The sequence below is a fragment of the Ostrea edulis genome, chromosome 2, assembly GCF_947568905.1.
Source record: "Ostrea edulis chromosome 2, xbOstEdul1.1, whole genome shotgun sequence".
Classification (NCBI taxonomy): Eukaryota; Metazoa; Mollusca; class Bivalvia; order Ostreida; family Ostreidae; genus Ostrea; species Ostrea edulis.
The window spans coordinates 108443040-108460715 of record NC_079165.1 but is presented as its reverse complement, the minus strand read 5'-3'; the positions used below and the strand labels follow the sequence as shown (position 1 = coordinate 108460715).

At 34.9% G+C, this 17676-nt stretch overlaps 1 protein-coding gene and 1 long non-coding RNA gene across 2 annotated transcripts in view; both read left to right on the top strand.

Annotated features, from left to right (window-relative positions):
• LOC130052056 (uncharacterized) overlaps positions 1-161 on the top strand; it is a 5702-nt gene extending 5541 nt beyond the window's left edge. Inside the window, exon 3 of the long non-coding RNA XR_008800413.1 lies at positions 1-161. This exon is cut by the window's left edge and continues 465 nt beyond it. This is a non-coding gene — a long non-coding RNA (uncharacterized LOC130052056).
• Positions 162-7727: 7566 nt separating this feature from the next.
• On the top strand, positions 7728-9495 carry LOC130051556 (uncharacterized). Its single transcript, XM_056153574.1, has 3 exons — positions 7728-8265; positions 8772-8957; positions 9047-9495. The coding sequence occupies exons 1-3, from the start codon at positions 7728-7730 to the stop codon at positions 9493-9495; spliced, it is 1173 nt and encodes a 390-aa protein (XP_056009549.1).
• Positions 9496-17676: the final 8181 nt, after the last annotated feature.

The following is a 17676-nucleotide window of genomic DNA, read 5'->3' as shown; positions in this document are numbered from 1 at the left end:
TGTCAATGTCAATATAATAAAGGGAGGTGATTGCAGCTTTGAAGTTTTCTTTGGGATGAGACTTGGAATTAATGGGAATTTTCACTCCACAGAGCCTACACATGCACTTTAACTTTAATTCATGCTCCATTTCTGTAGAAAAAATAAAGTTTTGAATAGATTTTGTCCTTTTCATTATTTGTTTTTACACAATGTAGCAAATTAGTATGTATATATGCAACAATACTTTCCATTATAAACAAGGATTATTTTAAGTGTATGCATATGAACACACTGATTTACAACATTTAAATGTCCATCTTGGTCTCAAACCACCTATATATTATTTATATATGTGTGCTCAGACTCAAATGAGAAGTACAGACAACTCTCATCTTTTACCAAATATCTTGATGAAAACTTTTTCCTCCGGACACAACTTTTAAAATTATAAATATAAGATTCTTTAGAAAATTTATATGAACTTGAAATTCAGTCATCAAGATGTATGGTGAAAGATAAGTAGTATTCACATACTTTTCAAATTAGATGTATATGCAACTTTTCTCCAATATTTAGAGGGTATACATGCAGAATGTTATACTGCATGCAGCAGCTACCACAGGCATCTGAAGTGTGGATACCCCCCATTTATTTAAAAAAAAATACATTCTTTCAAATAAAAACATTCTTTTAATGTGTTCAGTCAATGGTCATTTATACTTAATCACAATCTGATTTAAAAGTTAATTTCAAATAATTTGTGTTCATGAATTTTCTTTGTATTTTTTTTTTTTTTTTTGCATTGTAATGTGTAATGTAATTCATTACTTTACCAAAGTAATTGTAATTTAATTAATTACGTATATGAATGAAAGTAACAGTAATTGTAAAGGTGAAAATTCCAATGTAATTGTAATTTAATGTGTTACATTTTAAAGTAATTGACCCCAGGTCTGGTCATGTATAGCATAATGAAAATACACTAGGTAAAAAACAAAATTTGAAGATAAAAGGGGGAAGAAAAAACAGGTATCCCTTTAAGACATATTTTCAAGGTAATAACTGTTAAAATAATGGGAATATTGAAGTCGATTGAGTACACTAAATCGACTTTTGATATCATATATATACAGATATATATGTGTATTATATATATTTGTATATATATATATGTATATTGTATATATACACACACAATAATAATAACAATAGATATATCAAAGTCAATCGAGTATACTGAATTGACTTTTGATATATATATATATATATATATATATATATATATATATATATATATATATAAAATAATGGGAACATCAAAGTCAAATGAGTATACTATATCAACTTTTGATGTTATACACACACACAGAGAGATATATATTAGAAATATCAAAGTCAATTGAGTATATATACTAATTTGACTTTTTATACCATATATCATATTTAATATACTGATCTCTGAGTGTTGCATGTTGGTTTTAGTGCAGTATTTTCTATATATATATATATATTATATAGTCTATATATAATAATTTATGTGTACTATTTCTGTTTTATATATTATATAGATCTATATATATATTTATATATTTGAGTGTGTACATGTGTGAGCTAATGATATAAGAGAGGGAGAGAAAAATTATTACACTATACAATATATATATATATATCCCCGCCCCCCTCCTACTTCCTCAGTGAATGCTGGCAGTGCAGTTCTGAGCAATAAAGGATCTTGTTCATATATGTGATATTTCATGTATTAACAATTTTGCAGTGTCGTCTGCGCGGCTGGGGGCAATGTGTTTATGAGATTAATTTGTATTGTTCCTCATGTTGTTAAAATATTCAGCACATTACTTCATTATGTCATTTTTCTGTGCCAGACTTATGATTTTCAGTCAAAGTGTAACCTGTAATACGAACGTGTACCCCCACAAAAAAAATACCAAAAGAATCTACGTATCCTCTATAACCATGAAAAAATTATCGTTTTATTCAACAAAATTCCATTAATGAGCAATAAAATTCTGCAAATATATATTCTTTATCACGATTTGAACTGAAAAAACTAGCGGAAGTCAACTGATTCGAATTTAAATTACCGTATATAAAATTTTTCTCGCACGATCAGACTTAATTTCATACCGCCGGGCTCGACATTTTGTGTTCTTTCGGAATCTGATGTGTGCGCATACATTTAAAAATAGACTAATTTTCGATAGCCCTCGCGCATGTACCATATCCTAATAGAAAGAAACCGAAGCGAGATAAATAGAATACCCGTGACGTCACAGTTTCAGACGCAGTATTTCAAATATGGCTGACTGAGCAGGAGACGGGAAGTTTGATACTGCAAACCCCCATACAATAAAAGAAAATCATCAGTTATCTTCGTCAAGATTCAATAATGACTTGTTCTGGCAGATGGGGCAGTGCCTGTCTGAACTGTTTTACTTATTGCCCCTACACCACAGTCAACAATGTTTATTGTCCACTTGCTTTCATTTATATCAAAATTTAAAAATCATCTGATGTGCTAAGTTAAATGTGTTTTTATCCAGCCCTCTGCATACAATATTTTGTACAAAGACTACAAGCTCTTGACTGAAGAGGGGGGAATGCTAATCCTGAAGAGATTATTTTGCCAATGGCATGGCCTATATTGAGACATCAGATTTCGTAACAAGGAAATCAAAATTTGTTGTAAGTCAAGATGATTCTTTCATTCGTTTGGCACCTAGCGCCCCCACTGAGCATGTAACTAGATTACTTCACCGTCTGATAATTCTTCTATTTTTAATTTCATATATGAATTTTCTTCTTGAGGTGGAAAAGTAAAATTTTTAATTTCCAACTCTACTTTTCGCCATGTACGTAGCCTTACTAGACTCAGCTCAGGGAAGGTAGAAATCGCCAAGACATCGTTTACTGAAAATTTACATACACGTGCTTCCGCTTCTAAAAATACACCGGATGTTGATATTTTCTTACCTATTTACGTATGGCGCATGCCCTAAAACACGCATATTAAGTACATCCGGTAGGAGCATGATTAGTTCAAGGAAAGTTCTATGTGTGCTGTGACACGGGACTTCGGTCTTTGCGTTCTCCGACGAAGGACCGCCTCATTTAGTCGCCTCTTACGACAAACAAGGGGTACTGAGAACCTATTCTAACCCGGATCCCCACGGGACTACTAATTATTGACAATTTTGGCTTTTATAAAAGCTTATTCAGTCAACCGGTGGGGTTTTCTCTTGTGTTCAGGTTTTAAAACATTAGCAAACTGTTTTTATTGAAGTAAATATGTTTTTATCATTGATTTGTATAGCAGATAGATTTGGCCACTGTAAATTACAACTTGTAACATTTATCTAAATTAGTAAATTTAGTATGTCTGGTTTAGCTTAGTCAATAGTGGATGTTTTCCCGCAGGGGAGAGGAAGGTTTAGGGGTTCAAATGATCCCATGTTTGCAGGTTACTGCATGCATTTTGTTTGTCAATTATAACACAAAGTTTGATTATCCAAAATCATGCAGCATCATTTCATTAAAAACGGGTGTGTTCACCCCAATCACCTGTTTGCATCGAGTCAGTGAGTGACTTTGCCTTGAGTGGTTTCGCCCCCCCCCCCCCCCCCCCCCATTATACCTGTGTGACAGTATTTAGCAATTATAGGTGTCATATTTTCAAACATTGATTTTAGTTTGTTTTGACAAATCGTGTCTTTGCTTTTTGCACTAGGAAGCTTTTTTGATGGATGTAAAACAGGGATATATTGCACTTATTTGAACAATAAAGTATTTATCAAAAATTGTATTGGTTCAAAAAAGATGGAGATTGAGGGAATGAAATTTATGTGATTGATTTTAACCGACCTATTGCTTAACTTATTCATTTTACTTGTATAAACAATGATGAAGTATTCTAAAAAAAAAAAAAAAAAAAAAAGGTATCATCTGTTCATTAAATCATAAACTATTTGGTATTAATAAGCAACTTAATTATTATTGAATTTAATTAAAAGTGCCCATTAATCATCTTAATCTAAACACCCACTGATCAAAGGAACCGCTAGAGGTAAATCCACTCAGTGAACAGGAGGTATTAGGACAACTCGCCCCCAAGACAACTCGCCCTCAAGACAACTTCCCCCTCTTTGGGACAACTTGCCCCCTCTCTTGAGATAACTCGCCCCTTCATATCATACATGTTTACAATTATTTTTGGTCTAAATCCAAGAGGTGTATTAACAAGAGTTAATACATTTCTATTGATATAGCATAATATACATCACAGACAAAAAGACATGTTCACATAAAGACCGAACTTCGTGTCATTTTATGCAAGAGGAAAGATTTTAGTAAATATCCAGTGTATGAGTTCAGTAAATTCGTCATCACTTGAACGTACATGTAAAGTATATAATTTCAGCGGAAACAAGTTAGCGTTTGATATAGGGAGAGTATTAGCATGGTCTACAGCTGACGTAGTATAATTATCAATAATTCGCGTCTGTTGTTAACTCTAATTGTTTGATCAATTTCCCCCAAGCTGTTATACAGTTATTTCAAACATTATGGTACTCGTATTTTTCACTTTGAAATCGCCGCTTAAAAAGAAGCCGTAAAGCAAAGCTGTTATGAAATTTCTAAAATGGGAATTGTATGATTTTTCAACAGGAATTATTTGCGAAATGCATTACATGTATAAGAATATTCATGCTTCACATTCACACTTTATATGTAGTATACATACTGTATCGATAAAATGCACACATCTTCCAAAAAAAAAAAGCAAATCCCAAAATTTTATCAGTATTGGAGACAATTCATCAATTAACTGAATATCAGTATTATATAATTTTCCTATCAGATTGAATTATGAAAAATGTCTGAAATGTATTAATTAAATATGTGTATAATTCTATTAGAATTTACCATTCGTGTTATTTTAAAGTATGAAATAAGACGTATCTATATAGGGTTTAAAAGTGTAAATTTTTGTACAATTACACACAAAATGAAAATAAAATGTGAATATAATATATTTATATCATATTGCGGCCGAGTTGTCTCAAGAGAAGGGGCGACTTGTCCTGAGAGAGGGCGAGTTGTCCTGAGAGGGGGCAAGTTGTCCAGCATTCGAACAGGGAAGGGGGGGGGCGAAACCACTCAGCCGAACTAGTAATCAGTGCGGTGGCCGAGAGGTTGGAGCGTTCGCCCCGCATGCGGAAGGCTGGGGTTCGAATCCCGGCCGCGACAGACCAAAGTCGTTAAAACAGGTAGTGACAGTTCCATCGCCAAACGCTCGGCATCAGGTGTGAATGTTACGGGTCCTCGGAGATGACCTCAAAAACGGTTGCCCCGTGTCACAGTAGGTGTGGCACGCTAAAGAACCATCATTGCTCAATGGCCGTAAGCGCCGAGCATAGGCCTAAATTTGAAGCCCTTCACTGGTCTTGGTGACGTCTCCATATAAGTGAAAAATTCTCGAGCGAGACGTTAAGCAATTAAGATACAATACAATGCATAAATCATCTTGCATCTGTCCTCATTTGTGATTAGATTGAGGTAACTCAAAATACTCTAAATACATGCATAAGTGCCAGCAAGTTAACTCTATCATCAGAATTATTTTGACTGATGAGTCTTGTTCATAAAGATGGATTTTGTAGTAGACTTGAGTGTCTCTTGAGATATAAGACATATATATATCATTTATTGACAGTATGTGGTAGGGCTCTGTCACAGTAAAATATATAGGTCAAGTGGGGTAAGTAATTTTAAGTCCAAGTTGAGTCGGCTCGCGAAGCGAGATGCTCCTTGCTATCAACGGCGTGCGGATTTACCGCGTCACACAAACTCTCTGTGTTTATAATCATGCGCGTGCAAATAGTTCTTATTCTTTAGTTGTTGAAATTTCAACACTGTTTGGTAAATATCATTCCTTTCTTATCCATACTCTTTAAAACTATTCCGATTATGATTCTGCGCGACATAACATGCACATTTTCCTTTTAAAATGTTTTGTCTGATCTGTTTATTAGACAACGTGAGCGCGTATGAATATATTATTTCAAGAACGACTTGTCTAATTTCAACATTGTCATGTGACGTTTTAGCGGGAAAAATATCGTGTGTTTACAGAAGTTGACGAAGAGACTGATAGTGTGTGTTCACCGAAATTTGTGTTATAGGGCGAAAATATCTTCGTACATTTCATCGAAGATTTATGTTATCATGGTTGTTTTCCTGCTATTTCCCCTTGGAATACTACTTTTGACATCAACTCTTCTGCACGAATCGATTCTTTATTTCCGTTGAACCTTCAGGATCAGGTAATTTGATCGCTGTGGTACCTGTATTTTTCATATTTTAAAAAGCGTTACCTCGGAGGAGCTAGATGCCATGCATGGGAAATGGGGTGGTCAATTGTGAGCGTGCTTCAGTTTTGATGACTACAACCTTTGTAACTGTGTGCTAACTATTGGTATGTCGCTTCTCATCGGAGATTCACATATTTGCCGGTAATGTTCATTAATTCAATATCGAATATGTGCATTGTTGAAACATACAGATGGACCACAGATTCATACTGATTACCTTTTCTTGTAAAGGGGGTCAAAGAGAGTGCAATGAATACATTTTCCGATGTTGTGTTAGGAAACAGTATATAGGAAAATATTTTTTTCTCAAGAATTGTTCAGGGAAATAATGTCATGACAAGTCAATGTTTTGTTTGAATTATGACTCTCAAAATTCCTCTCTAGGCCTAGAGTGTAAATTATCTTTAAGTATATACATTATGTTAAAATATATACCCATAGGCGCCTGGGTCAAGGCTATTGCACTATAACGTATATGTAAACAATGGAGGAAATTCGAACCACGAATAAATATTTCTCTCTGATCTATGGTGTCTCTTTATAGATTTTTTCATGTTCCAGGAAGCTTAAATACACGTATCATTATCAGAGAACACTAATTTATCCACGTTTTAAAAAATGTCTTATCCCACTGATTCATAATATATAACAAGGCTTGCAACTCAATCTACCCCTTTCCGTACCCCATGAGAGATATTCTCCAAAACATTGACGAGCAGATGAAGAGAGAGTCGACTCTCAAGCCCTTAAGGCCTTTGATTTTTAATGTTTTAAAAATATTTAAAAAATCATGAATTAAACTTTATTTGGTATTTAAAAAATCAATTTTAAAATGAACACACTGACTATGATATTGAGTTTACATTGGTGTCAGATCTCAAAAATCCTCTGTTAATGATTAGCCCCTTTAGTGATCAACCTATATCATATACCTAGTAGTGTATCAGCCCTGATACACCTATCTTGGCTAGGGTGAGACAGCTGCTAGGAGCTAGGGCTGTCTCGCCCTAAGGGCCGAGATATCTCTGTCTCGGCCCGTTGTCAAGGGGCTGTCTCGCCCTCAAATTTCAAATGGCTATTTCTTCTTTAATCTTTTGAAATCTAACATAATTACATGAAAAAATGATGTTGCACACAAAAACGTTGTCTAATGTAATGCTTTTTTTCACCCCAAAAAATAATTTAAGCAGTAAAATTAAATGAAAAGTTTTCAAAAACAGCGCCAAACTGTAGCGAGTATCTAAGCAAAGGGAGGTAACCCAAGCAACAATTGTTTATTTAGAACAATAACACGTTTTAGCTTTAAAATTAAACAATCAACGTTCCGGGCAACAGGAAATAGTAGGACAATATATTATGGAGGGCTGTACCGAAGCATATTTAGAAATTCCTGGTCCTAATGGAGATCAAAATGTTAATTACGGTAACTTTGATGTTGAAAACCGCTTTAAAGCGATTTCGGAGAGTGAAACCACCGAATTCATACAAAGTAAGAGAAACAAGAACACTTCAAGAAAGACGGAGGGACACATGAAAGTCTTATACGACTGGCTTGTTAATATTTGCGACGAAAACAGAAGACTTCATGAGATACCGGCAAAAGAATTAAACATGTATTTGGCCAGATTCTTTTTGTCTGTGAGAAAGCCGGACGGCGGTGAATACGAACCGGACACATTACGGGGCTACTTGGGAAGTTTTTCTAGATACTTGAGGGACAATAGTTATGAGCATAATATTGTGGAATCACACCTATTCAGCCATGCAAGAGAAGTTCTGATGTCTAAAAGAAAAGATCTAAAATCCCAGGGACTTGGCAACAAAAAGAGAAAGGCAGAACCGATATCTTTCGAAGATTTTCAACGACTTCTAGATACTAAACAGATAGGAAATGGTAAGACACTTACTTTACTAGAAGGTAACATTCCCAAAACAAAACAAATATCAGCTGCATTGGTCTGCCATACTGTAAACATTCTAGTTCATACGATAACGCCACGTAAACAAAGTTCTACAACTCTTACAAAATTGTATAAAATACTCAAAACGGACGATTTTGGTTATTCCGGAAAAAAAATTAATTCACACATTTCCAATTTTTATATTAGCAAACCCCCAGGCGCTGCTTAATAGCATATACATCAACAACACAATGCATGAACATGAACAAATGGTTTGGGGAGATATTGAATTAAAAGAAGATGTAACAGGGGTAGAATATTTAGAATTCACCGAACGAGCCACCAAGACAAGAAATGGAAATGGAGAGAGCAGGTCATTCCTCCCAAAAATGTTTGAGAGAAAAGGTGAAAAAATATTGTATAAAATATTGGGTTTATCTTGTTTGAATAATATATGAAAAATAATATTTAATAACAATTATCGATTTGTTTTATATAGGAGACTCCATGTGTCCAATAAATCTTTACAAGGAATATAGACGACACAGACCCTCAGAAATGTTGGATCCTGGCAGTAGGTTTTATCTATCGATAAAACAGAAACCCACTGATGAAGTATGGTACAAAAAGCAGCCCATGGGGAAAAATTCTCTTGGAAAACTTGTCAGCAACATGACGAATACAGGTTAGCAGTGAAAAATATAATTTATTTTCAAACACTGTCATCTAATTATCTCTTGATTAATAACGTTGGAACTCTCTTTTCATTTTAAGTCGGTATCATGAACAAGCGCCTCACGAACCACGGTATCAGGAAGACAACTGTAACAAACTTACTGGAGGCAGGATTTGAGCCGACTGAGGTCATGCAAATCACGGGACACAAGAATGTTCAATCTATTAATAACTACAGTCACCTCCCTTTCAAAAAACAGAAAGAAATGTCTACTGTCCTTTCTAATGTTACTAATGTTACTTCAACCAGTGCCACATTCCCACATGAAGAACAGCTGGACGATGGATGTGACGAATTCCTCAGTCAAGCGGTACAGTTAATTGAAACTTCCACAGCTTCAGGACCACAGGAAGGGTTATCCATAATTGATCTACCAATTACTGTGACCAGCAATGGAATACAGCTACAACACCCAGGCTTCAGCATGTTTCAAAATGCCAACATTAGTGGAAATATAACCATTAATGTCAATCCACTGAAGGAATAATTCGTGCCCCCCCCCCCTCCAAGAAATTAATAAATGTTAATCAACTTATCGTTGTGTTTTAGGTATATGATATAAACAATATCACACTCTAATGTTGATCTCGGACCTGGGATTGCCCCTCGAGTGATCTCGGGGCCAATCCCAGGTCCGAGATCAACATTAGAGTGTGATATTCTATATTTCTGTCCATCCATCTGTCTAGCTGTCCGACTCAATCTGATTTCAATACCTGAATACAAAATGCTCCTCTTCAAATACAGTTCTTTAGAACTACCTTTCTTCATAATGACATATGCTTACACTAGGGCTCTGGTCTAGAAATAAGATTTCTAGTTATAGCACTCTATGCTGAAAAAATGTTTTACCTTGGATGAAGTGATTTCAGTTGAATGTTTTAGTTGTTACAGACATATTACACTCTACAGTGATGGTTTTGTCTTTAACTACGTCATTAATTTAAGAAGATCAGGTGTAATAACATTTTGATTTCCTTGCCATCTTTTGATTTAAGACTGAATAAATCCATGAAAATCATTTTTTTTTTAAAAAGCGGAATTGAAAAGTTCTTAAATCAAAGTTTTTAGTCATATTTAAGAACCTGACGGCCCTTAAATGTGGGCAAGATAAAGAATATTTGAGCTGGAATTTTGACTATGTTTTTGCTCAAGTTGGACCTGCCAATTTTTATTTAAGCATCATGTTTCAACCATGTTGCTCTTATCCTTGTTATCTATTAATGTACTGTATATATTTAAAAAAATGATTTACAGACCGGAAGATTAAGAAGTACATTCACTGTATATGCAAAGTGTTATACATAGTAAATATATTAGAGAAATGAATGGTCAGCAAACATTCTCACCTTACAGTTTAATTTAAACTGTGCCATGGAAGAAAATTTGATAAGCTGTACAATTGGAAATTTTTTTGAAAATGACATACGCACAAACATATATATTTATTGACATTGATGTTTTATTTAGAAAAGAAGGATGTCACCAGATTCTGAGGCTAAAGTTTTTTTTGCGAAGCAGGCATAGACAAGGACAGTTTGATATCAAGTATATAATTATCAGACTCACCTAAAGGTATTATTTTCTTTCCTGTTGTAACTCAAACATGAGATGTTTCTTATTCTTTTTGTTATCATGTCGCTTACACTGACTGTATATTGAGGAATACAAACAGAAGAACATAAAGGAATGTGACGGTTTATAAAATACACATTTTTGAATTCGTTCTTTTAAATATTGATTTATATACAATGTAGCTGTAGCATTATGAAATAATGCAGAAAGCATATAATTATTTCATGTTTAAAAAATAAAATGATACACGTAGAAAAAAAAAAGAAGGTTAAGGAAACACAAGTGTATACATTTGCACTCAGTATAATCTAAGTGTACTGTATCACAAAATTTATGTGCCTTAGTATTACCTACTGTGGAAATTGCATTTCTATATTAATTAGTGGTGTTCCAATCATCGATTATAATCAAAAATCAGTCGATTGTTGGCAAATTCTAAGCGCTCGATTATGAAAATTTAATTCCAATTAATCGGTTTTTAGATTTTGTTTTCTCAGCTACTGTAGTTTTTGAAGAATATTCCTGCCGTGACCGATCTAGTAACCAAAAGTTTTGTTTATCGTAATGGCGGCGCACTCGAAAGAGAAAGTATCCATATACGGGGAATAAAGCATGTTCGCTTGGTCAGATACTGAGATAGACGTACTTTGATTCAGGCATATATAAACGGAGCACCATTATCAATGAGAATATATATTGATACTAGCAAAGCCATGTGTGAATTACGCAAATAAAAACCGCTTTCAAAGCTCACTGTTACTCCGCACGTGCGTATCGTGTTTTCAGTTGGTGACAATGAATCTCTTTTAATTTTCTGTTATAATTTTGTTTTTAATAAAATGAATTTCTTTCCTCATTTTGCTTTGCTGAACGTTAGGCCCTAATTATATTTTAATTAAGCAGGATCATCGTCAGTTAATGACATTTAACTTTGATATACAGGCCGTAACTGAAGCAAACGATATCTGTTTTTGGCGACTTTTATATATGTAATTAAAAGAATAAAAAAAATACACACAGAAAATATTCACTTACATTCTCTCAGCTATAGAAACAACAAATATAAACGTAGAAAATATTTATTTACACTTTTTCGGTACATATGTACAATTATTATAGAATTTCTCTATATCCGATTATAATCGATAATTAGTTAGTTACAGTAAACCAATCATCGATCATAAAATTCTCACCGATTCCCATCACTAATATTAATTTTTATAGAGGGTCTGGTGTGTTTAGTACTACAGCACATTCAAGATGAGATTTTCTCCTCTAGTATGCTGGGGAGAAGATAACAAAGGCAGTGGCAGAGAAAAGAATGAAAGCTGAGATTTTTCTTCTACAGTCACGAGAGTCAGGAACTATGGTAAGAAGAGTCATAATCAATATCTTTATGACATGAGCTGACAAAATTAAGATTAGAAACAAATATACCAGGGTCCAGAAGAATACTTTTTAAAACCATAATGCTGCCTACTGACATGACATTGTTATTATGCCCCCTCCACATGACAAACTAACTCGATATCAAATCAATATACCGTTACCTATATACCCTACTGACCAATATCAAATTTTAGATGTTGCTTTCACTTGACATGTTTGACCTCGCAAGGACCCCAATAACTGACGTCACATAAGCATCAGATGACATCTTAATGTAACTAAGCAATTGTTACTTCATCGAAAATATCAGTACGCAGACACTCAGAGAGGTTATATGGAAGTATATGGGTCCTTGAAAATATTGCATATTTGACTCATCCTACACCTCGGCCAATATGCATTTTATAATAACCCTATATATTTCCGTATTATCCCTCCAAGTGTCTACATAACTTACAATATTTTCCTGTTTAACATTTTTAGCTCACCTGAGCTGAAAGCTCAAGTGAGCTTTTCTGGTTGTCTGTCGTCTGTAAACTTTTACATTTCCGACTTCTTCTCCAGAACCAATGGGCCAATTTCAATCAAACTTGGCAACAACCATCCTTGGGTAAGGGCTTTTAAATTTGTTTAAATGAATGCTCGTGCCCCCTTCAAAGGGGAGATAATCACAAAAATGCAAAAGTAGGGTTGGGTCATTTAAAAATCCTCTTCTCAAGAGCCACTGGGCCTGAAGAGCTGAATTTTCCAGTGAAGCTTCCTGACATAGTGGAAATTCATGTTTATTAAAATCATAACCCCTGGGGGTAGGATGGGGCCACAATATGGGGTCAAAGTTTTACATACATATATATAGGGAAAATCTTTGAAATTCTTTTTCTCAAGAACCACTGGGCCAGAGAAACTGATTTACCTGAAAGCTTCCTTACATAATGTAGTTTTGAGTTTGTTTAAATGGGGCCACAATAGGGAATCAAAGTTTCACATTCAAATTTATGGGGAAAATTTTTAAATTTCTTCTAAAGAACCACTTTGCCAGGAAAGTTCAAATTTACATGAAAGCTTCCGGGCATTGTGCAGATTCAAGTTTGTTGACATCATGGCCCCTGGGGGTAGGATGGGCTACAAAGGAGGATCAAAGTTTTACAAACAAATATATAGAGAAAATCTGTTAAAATCTTCTTCTCTTGAACTACTGGGCTAGGAAATTAGAAATTTACATGAAAGCTTCCTGACATAGTGCAGATTCAAGTTTGTTGACATCATGGCCCTGGGGGTAGGATGGGGCCACAATAGGGGATCAAAGTTTAATATGCAAATATATAGGGGAAATCTTTCAAGATCTTCTCAAGAACCACTGGGCCAGGAAAGTAGGAATTTACATAAAAGCTTCCTGACATAGTGCAGATTCAAGTTTGTAAAAATCATGGCCCTGGGGGTAGGATTGGGCCACAAATAGGGGATCAAAGTTTTATGTGCAAGTATAGTGGGGAAAAAATTTCCCTAAGCACCACTTTGCCAGTAAAGTAGAAATTCATATGAAAGCTTTCTGACATTGTGCAGGTTCAGGTTTGTTAAAACCATGGCCCCAGGGGTATGATAGGGCCACAATAGGGGATCAAAGTGTATAGGGAAAATCATTAAAAATCTTCTCAAGAACCACTTTACTATGAATGTTGACATTTATATGAAAGCTTTCTGACATAGCATAGTGCAGATTCAAGTTTGTAAAAATAATGTTCCCCGGGGTAAGTTTGGGCCACAATAGGATCAAAGTATGAAGGGAAAATCTTCGAAAATGGGACAAGATGACTCAGGTGAGTGATGTGGCCCGTGGGCCTCTTGTTAAATATGTGATATTTGATTGTTTTTTCATGTAACTTATTAGTACATGTACCAATAAATGGTACCATTCCCAATGCACTAAAATGTTGATTTTTCCTAATTTTGACACTAAAAATCCCAATTCAGCTCCTCTGACTTAAGGTAGCTCTCTACGCTAAAGCTTATACTATTTATTACACTACTCACAAGATGGCAATTTAAATGTTTTGTAAATTTATTTGTATCGATCGATTCGTTTGTCTATTATCATAGCTTGGTGGTTAAAGCATTGGGCTGGTGAACCGCAGATCTCGAGTTCAAATTTGCCAGAGTCTTTTGTTCATATGTGTTGAAATAATTTTTTTTGAAAATCATGTTTTTATCCAAATTTGCATATTTTCTGCTGTTTTGGCATATATACTTATTAATATTATACATCATCATATCTTTTGTGATTAAATCAATTCATACTGATTTGAGAAACTATTTCAAGGTGTAGTGGATTTTTTTTCTTTTTTTCTTTTTTTGCTTTCTTTTGATTTGTACAGATCTTAATATTGCAAGACATGTTGTAGTCAGCCTAGTATCTGACATTGACAGCTTAAAAATGTGAGAACAATGTGAGAACTAGAGATAATACTGTTTAATAATTTGAAACAATGTAATGGAGAACCATTGGAAGCTCATACTTAGTATAAAGATGAGCTGAGGGTGTGTTATAACCTTGCTCAAGGTCATTCCGGCAAGTTCAAGTTCAATAGCAGAAAAGTATTAACAAAATTATTTTTTGATCAATAACTTTAAGTTGAGAATCATTGGAAGCTCGTACATGGTTTTAAGATTTTTTATTACCTAAAGGTGTATCATGACCTTGACCCAGGATCATAAGAACAAGTTTAAGGTCACTGGCAGAAAATTTCAAAATTCATGATAGTTTTATAATATTCTAATAGGAAACGATCGGGTGTTCATATTTCTCTCAAAGATTAGTTATGATCAGGGGACATACATGCATGACTGGGACTTCGATTGAGCTATCTGAGTTTCATAGCATTGTGTTTTGTCTTTCAGGTAGTTCATGTAGATTCTGACAAGGCCATAGAGAAGGAACTGGGGAAAGGTAAGCACTCGCTTAATAGTTTAAATGCAAATTGATTTTAATTGGAATTGTTAAACTATTTTCTTCTCAGTGTGGCCTTGTAGGGGTATTATACTCATATTAGATTGATAGAAATACCCAATATACACTTTAGTATTAACCTTTTTTGTGGTCTACCTTATGCCCATTTATTGACAGTCTCCTTAATGACTGTATCAAAGTACTGGTTGCTATAGGAGATAAAGAGCAGACATATTATCCCTGAACATTATAATACTTTAAAATATTTGTAGTTTTAATTATGGCCTTCTATGAAATGCCAAATTACTGCAGTAACTGCATTATCTGTCTGTTCTTTCACCCATTTGTAAGTCTGTCTGTCTGTCAGCAAAAAGTTTAATTCTGTGATGTCATAACTCATATAGATTATAAGAAGAAGTTGAGGTTATATCACTTTGTCTGACAATCGACCATCAAACCTTTAGATGTGATGTTATAATAGTTTGCTTGCTTTGCAACTTGTTCATATCTTATACAAATGATGTTGACCTAAGTAGAAGGAAGTCACCCAGGGATTTTTGAGTTTTATCACATTGTCCCTGTGACATATTCATCTCCAATTAACCCAGTTACTTATTCATCTCCAATGATATTAATGTAACAGGAAGGGAAAAAATGCAACAGACCAGACCAGGATTCGAACCCGGGCCCCCTGAATCTCTAGTCAAGTGCTCTACCAACTAAGCTATCTAGCCACTGGCGATCGAACCTGGCTGACTGCTACAATAATATACATATAAAAAATTCATGAATACATGGTTTTAGTTTTCCTTTTTATGCCATCAACAATTTTTTTTTGCAGATGCTACCAGACTAGGTGGTATAACTGATTGCATTTCGGACTCGACTAATGATTCTGTTTTTTCTGAGATTGGTAGGTTTTTTTATACGCCCGTCGAAGGCGGGACGTATTATGGTATGGCGTCGTCCATCTGTCTGTCCGGACCTTGTGGGCAGGATACAGACTGAACCATAAGCTCTAGGACTTTACAACTTGGTACATTTGATCACCAAGATGAGACGAAGATGCCTAATATTTTTCAAGGTCAAAGGTCAAGGTCGTAGTGTCACTTTTTTTAGGAAAACCTTGTGGGCAGGATACAAACCAAACCGTAAGCTCCAGGATTTTATAACTTGGTATATTTGATCATCATGATAAGAGGAAGGTGCCTATTGTTTTTCAAGGTCAAAGGTCAAGGTCGTAGTATCACTTATTAGGAAAACCTTGTGGGCAGGATACAAACCAAACCGTAAGCTCCAGGATATTATAACTTGGTATATTTGATCATCATGATGAGAGGAAGGTGCCTATTGTTTTTCAAGGTCAAAGGTCAAGGTCGTAGTATCACTTATTAGGAAAACCTTGTGGGCAGGATGCAAACCGAAACGTAAGCTCCAGGATATTATAACTTGGTATATTTGATCACCATGATGAGAGGAAGATGTCTATTGTTTTTCAAGGTCAAAGGTCAAGGTCGTAGTATCACTTTTTAGGAAAACCTTGTGGGCAGGATACAAAGCGAACCGGAAGCTCCAGGATATTATAACTTGGTATATTTGATCATCATGATGAGAGGAAGGTGCCTATTGTTTTTCAAGGTCAAAGGTCAAATTCGTAGTATCACTTATTAGGAAAACCTTGTGGGCAGGATACAAACCAAACCGTTAGCATATTTATGAAGTAGCGCATTCTAAGGCTATCCCTCTTTATATCTTGATATCCATTTCTACAAGCATAATAAGGAATTAGCTCACAGAGGACAGTGCTAACTTCACTAAAATATGAATCCCACTAAAATATGTTTTCCTTGAGCAAAATCTACGGGTGTATTATGCCACGTTGGCGTTGCTCTTGTTTTACTTGACCATCAGAATAATCTTGAGAGTATATATTTACTATGCTGTTTGTCATTCATTTAGTGTCATTCAACTTTGAAATTTCTATTTTTAGTATCTTTGACATCTTCAGAACAGTTCACAGATTTTAACAGCATGTACATGTATGCTATACCTGAATGTAGAATCAAATTAAAACTAAGTCTGATTGAACAGTAAAATTGAAAACACAGTTGCAGTTTTAATATAATAACAGGCATAATCATGTTAAGGCAGTATCAATTGATATTTAAAAGGTGCTGTTGATTCTCTTCAACTAGAGCAGACACTCTTTTATACCCGTCTTTACCAAAAAAAAAAAGAAAAAAGAAAATGGAATTTTTTGGGGGATTGTAAATGAATAAAAATTCATTTTTAGCTCACTTTAACCAAAGGTTCAAGTGAGCTTTTCTGATCACATTTTGTCCGTCGTCCGTCCGTCTGTAAACTTTACACATTTTCAACTTCTTCTACAGAACCACGGGGCCAATTTCAACCAAACTTGGCCAAAAGCATCCTTGGGTGAAGGGCTTTCAAGTTTGTTCAAATGAAGGGCCATGTCCTTTCAAAGGGAGATAATCACAAAAATGCAAAACTAGGGTGGGGTCATTTAAAAATCTTCTTCTCAAGAACCACTGGGCCAGAAGAGCTGAAATTTACCTGAAAGCTTCCTGATAAATTGCAGATTCAAGTTTGTTCAAATCATGGCCCCCGGGGGTAGGATGGGGCCACACGGGGGGATCAAAGTTTTACATACAAATATATAGGAACAATCTTTAAAAATCTTCTTCTCAAGAACCACTGAGCCAGAAAAGTTGATTTTTACAGGAAAACTTTGACATAGTG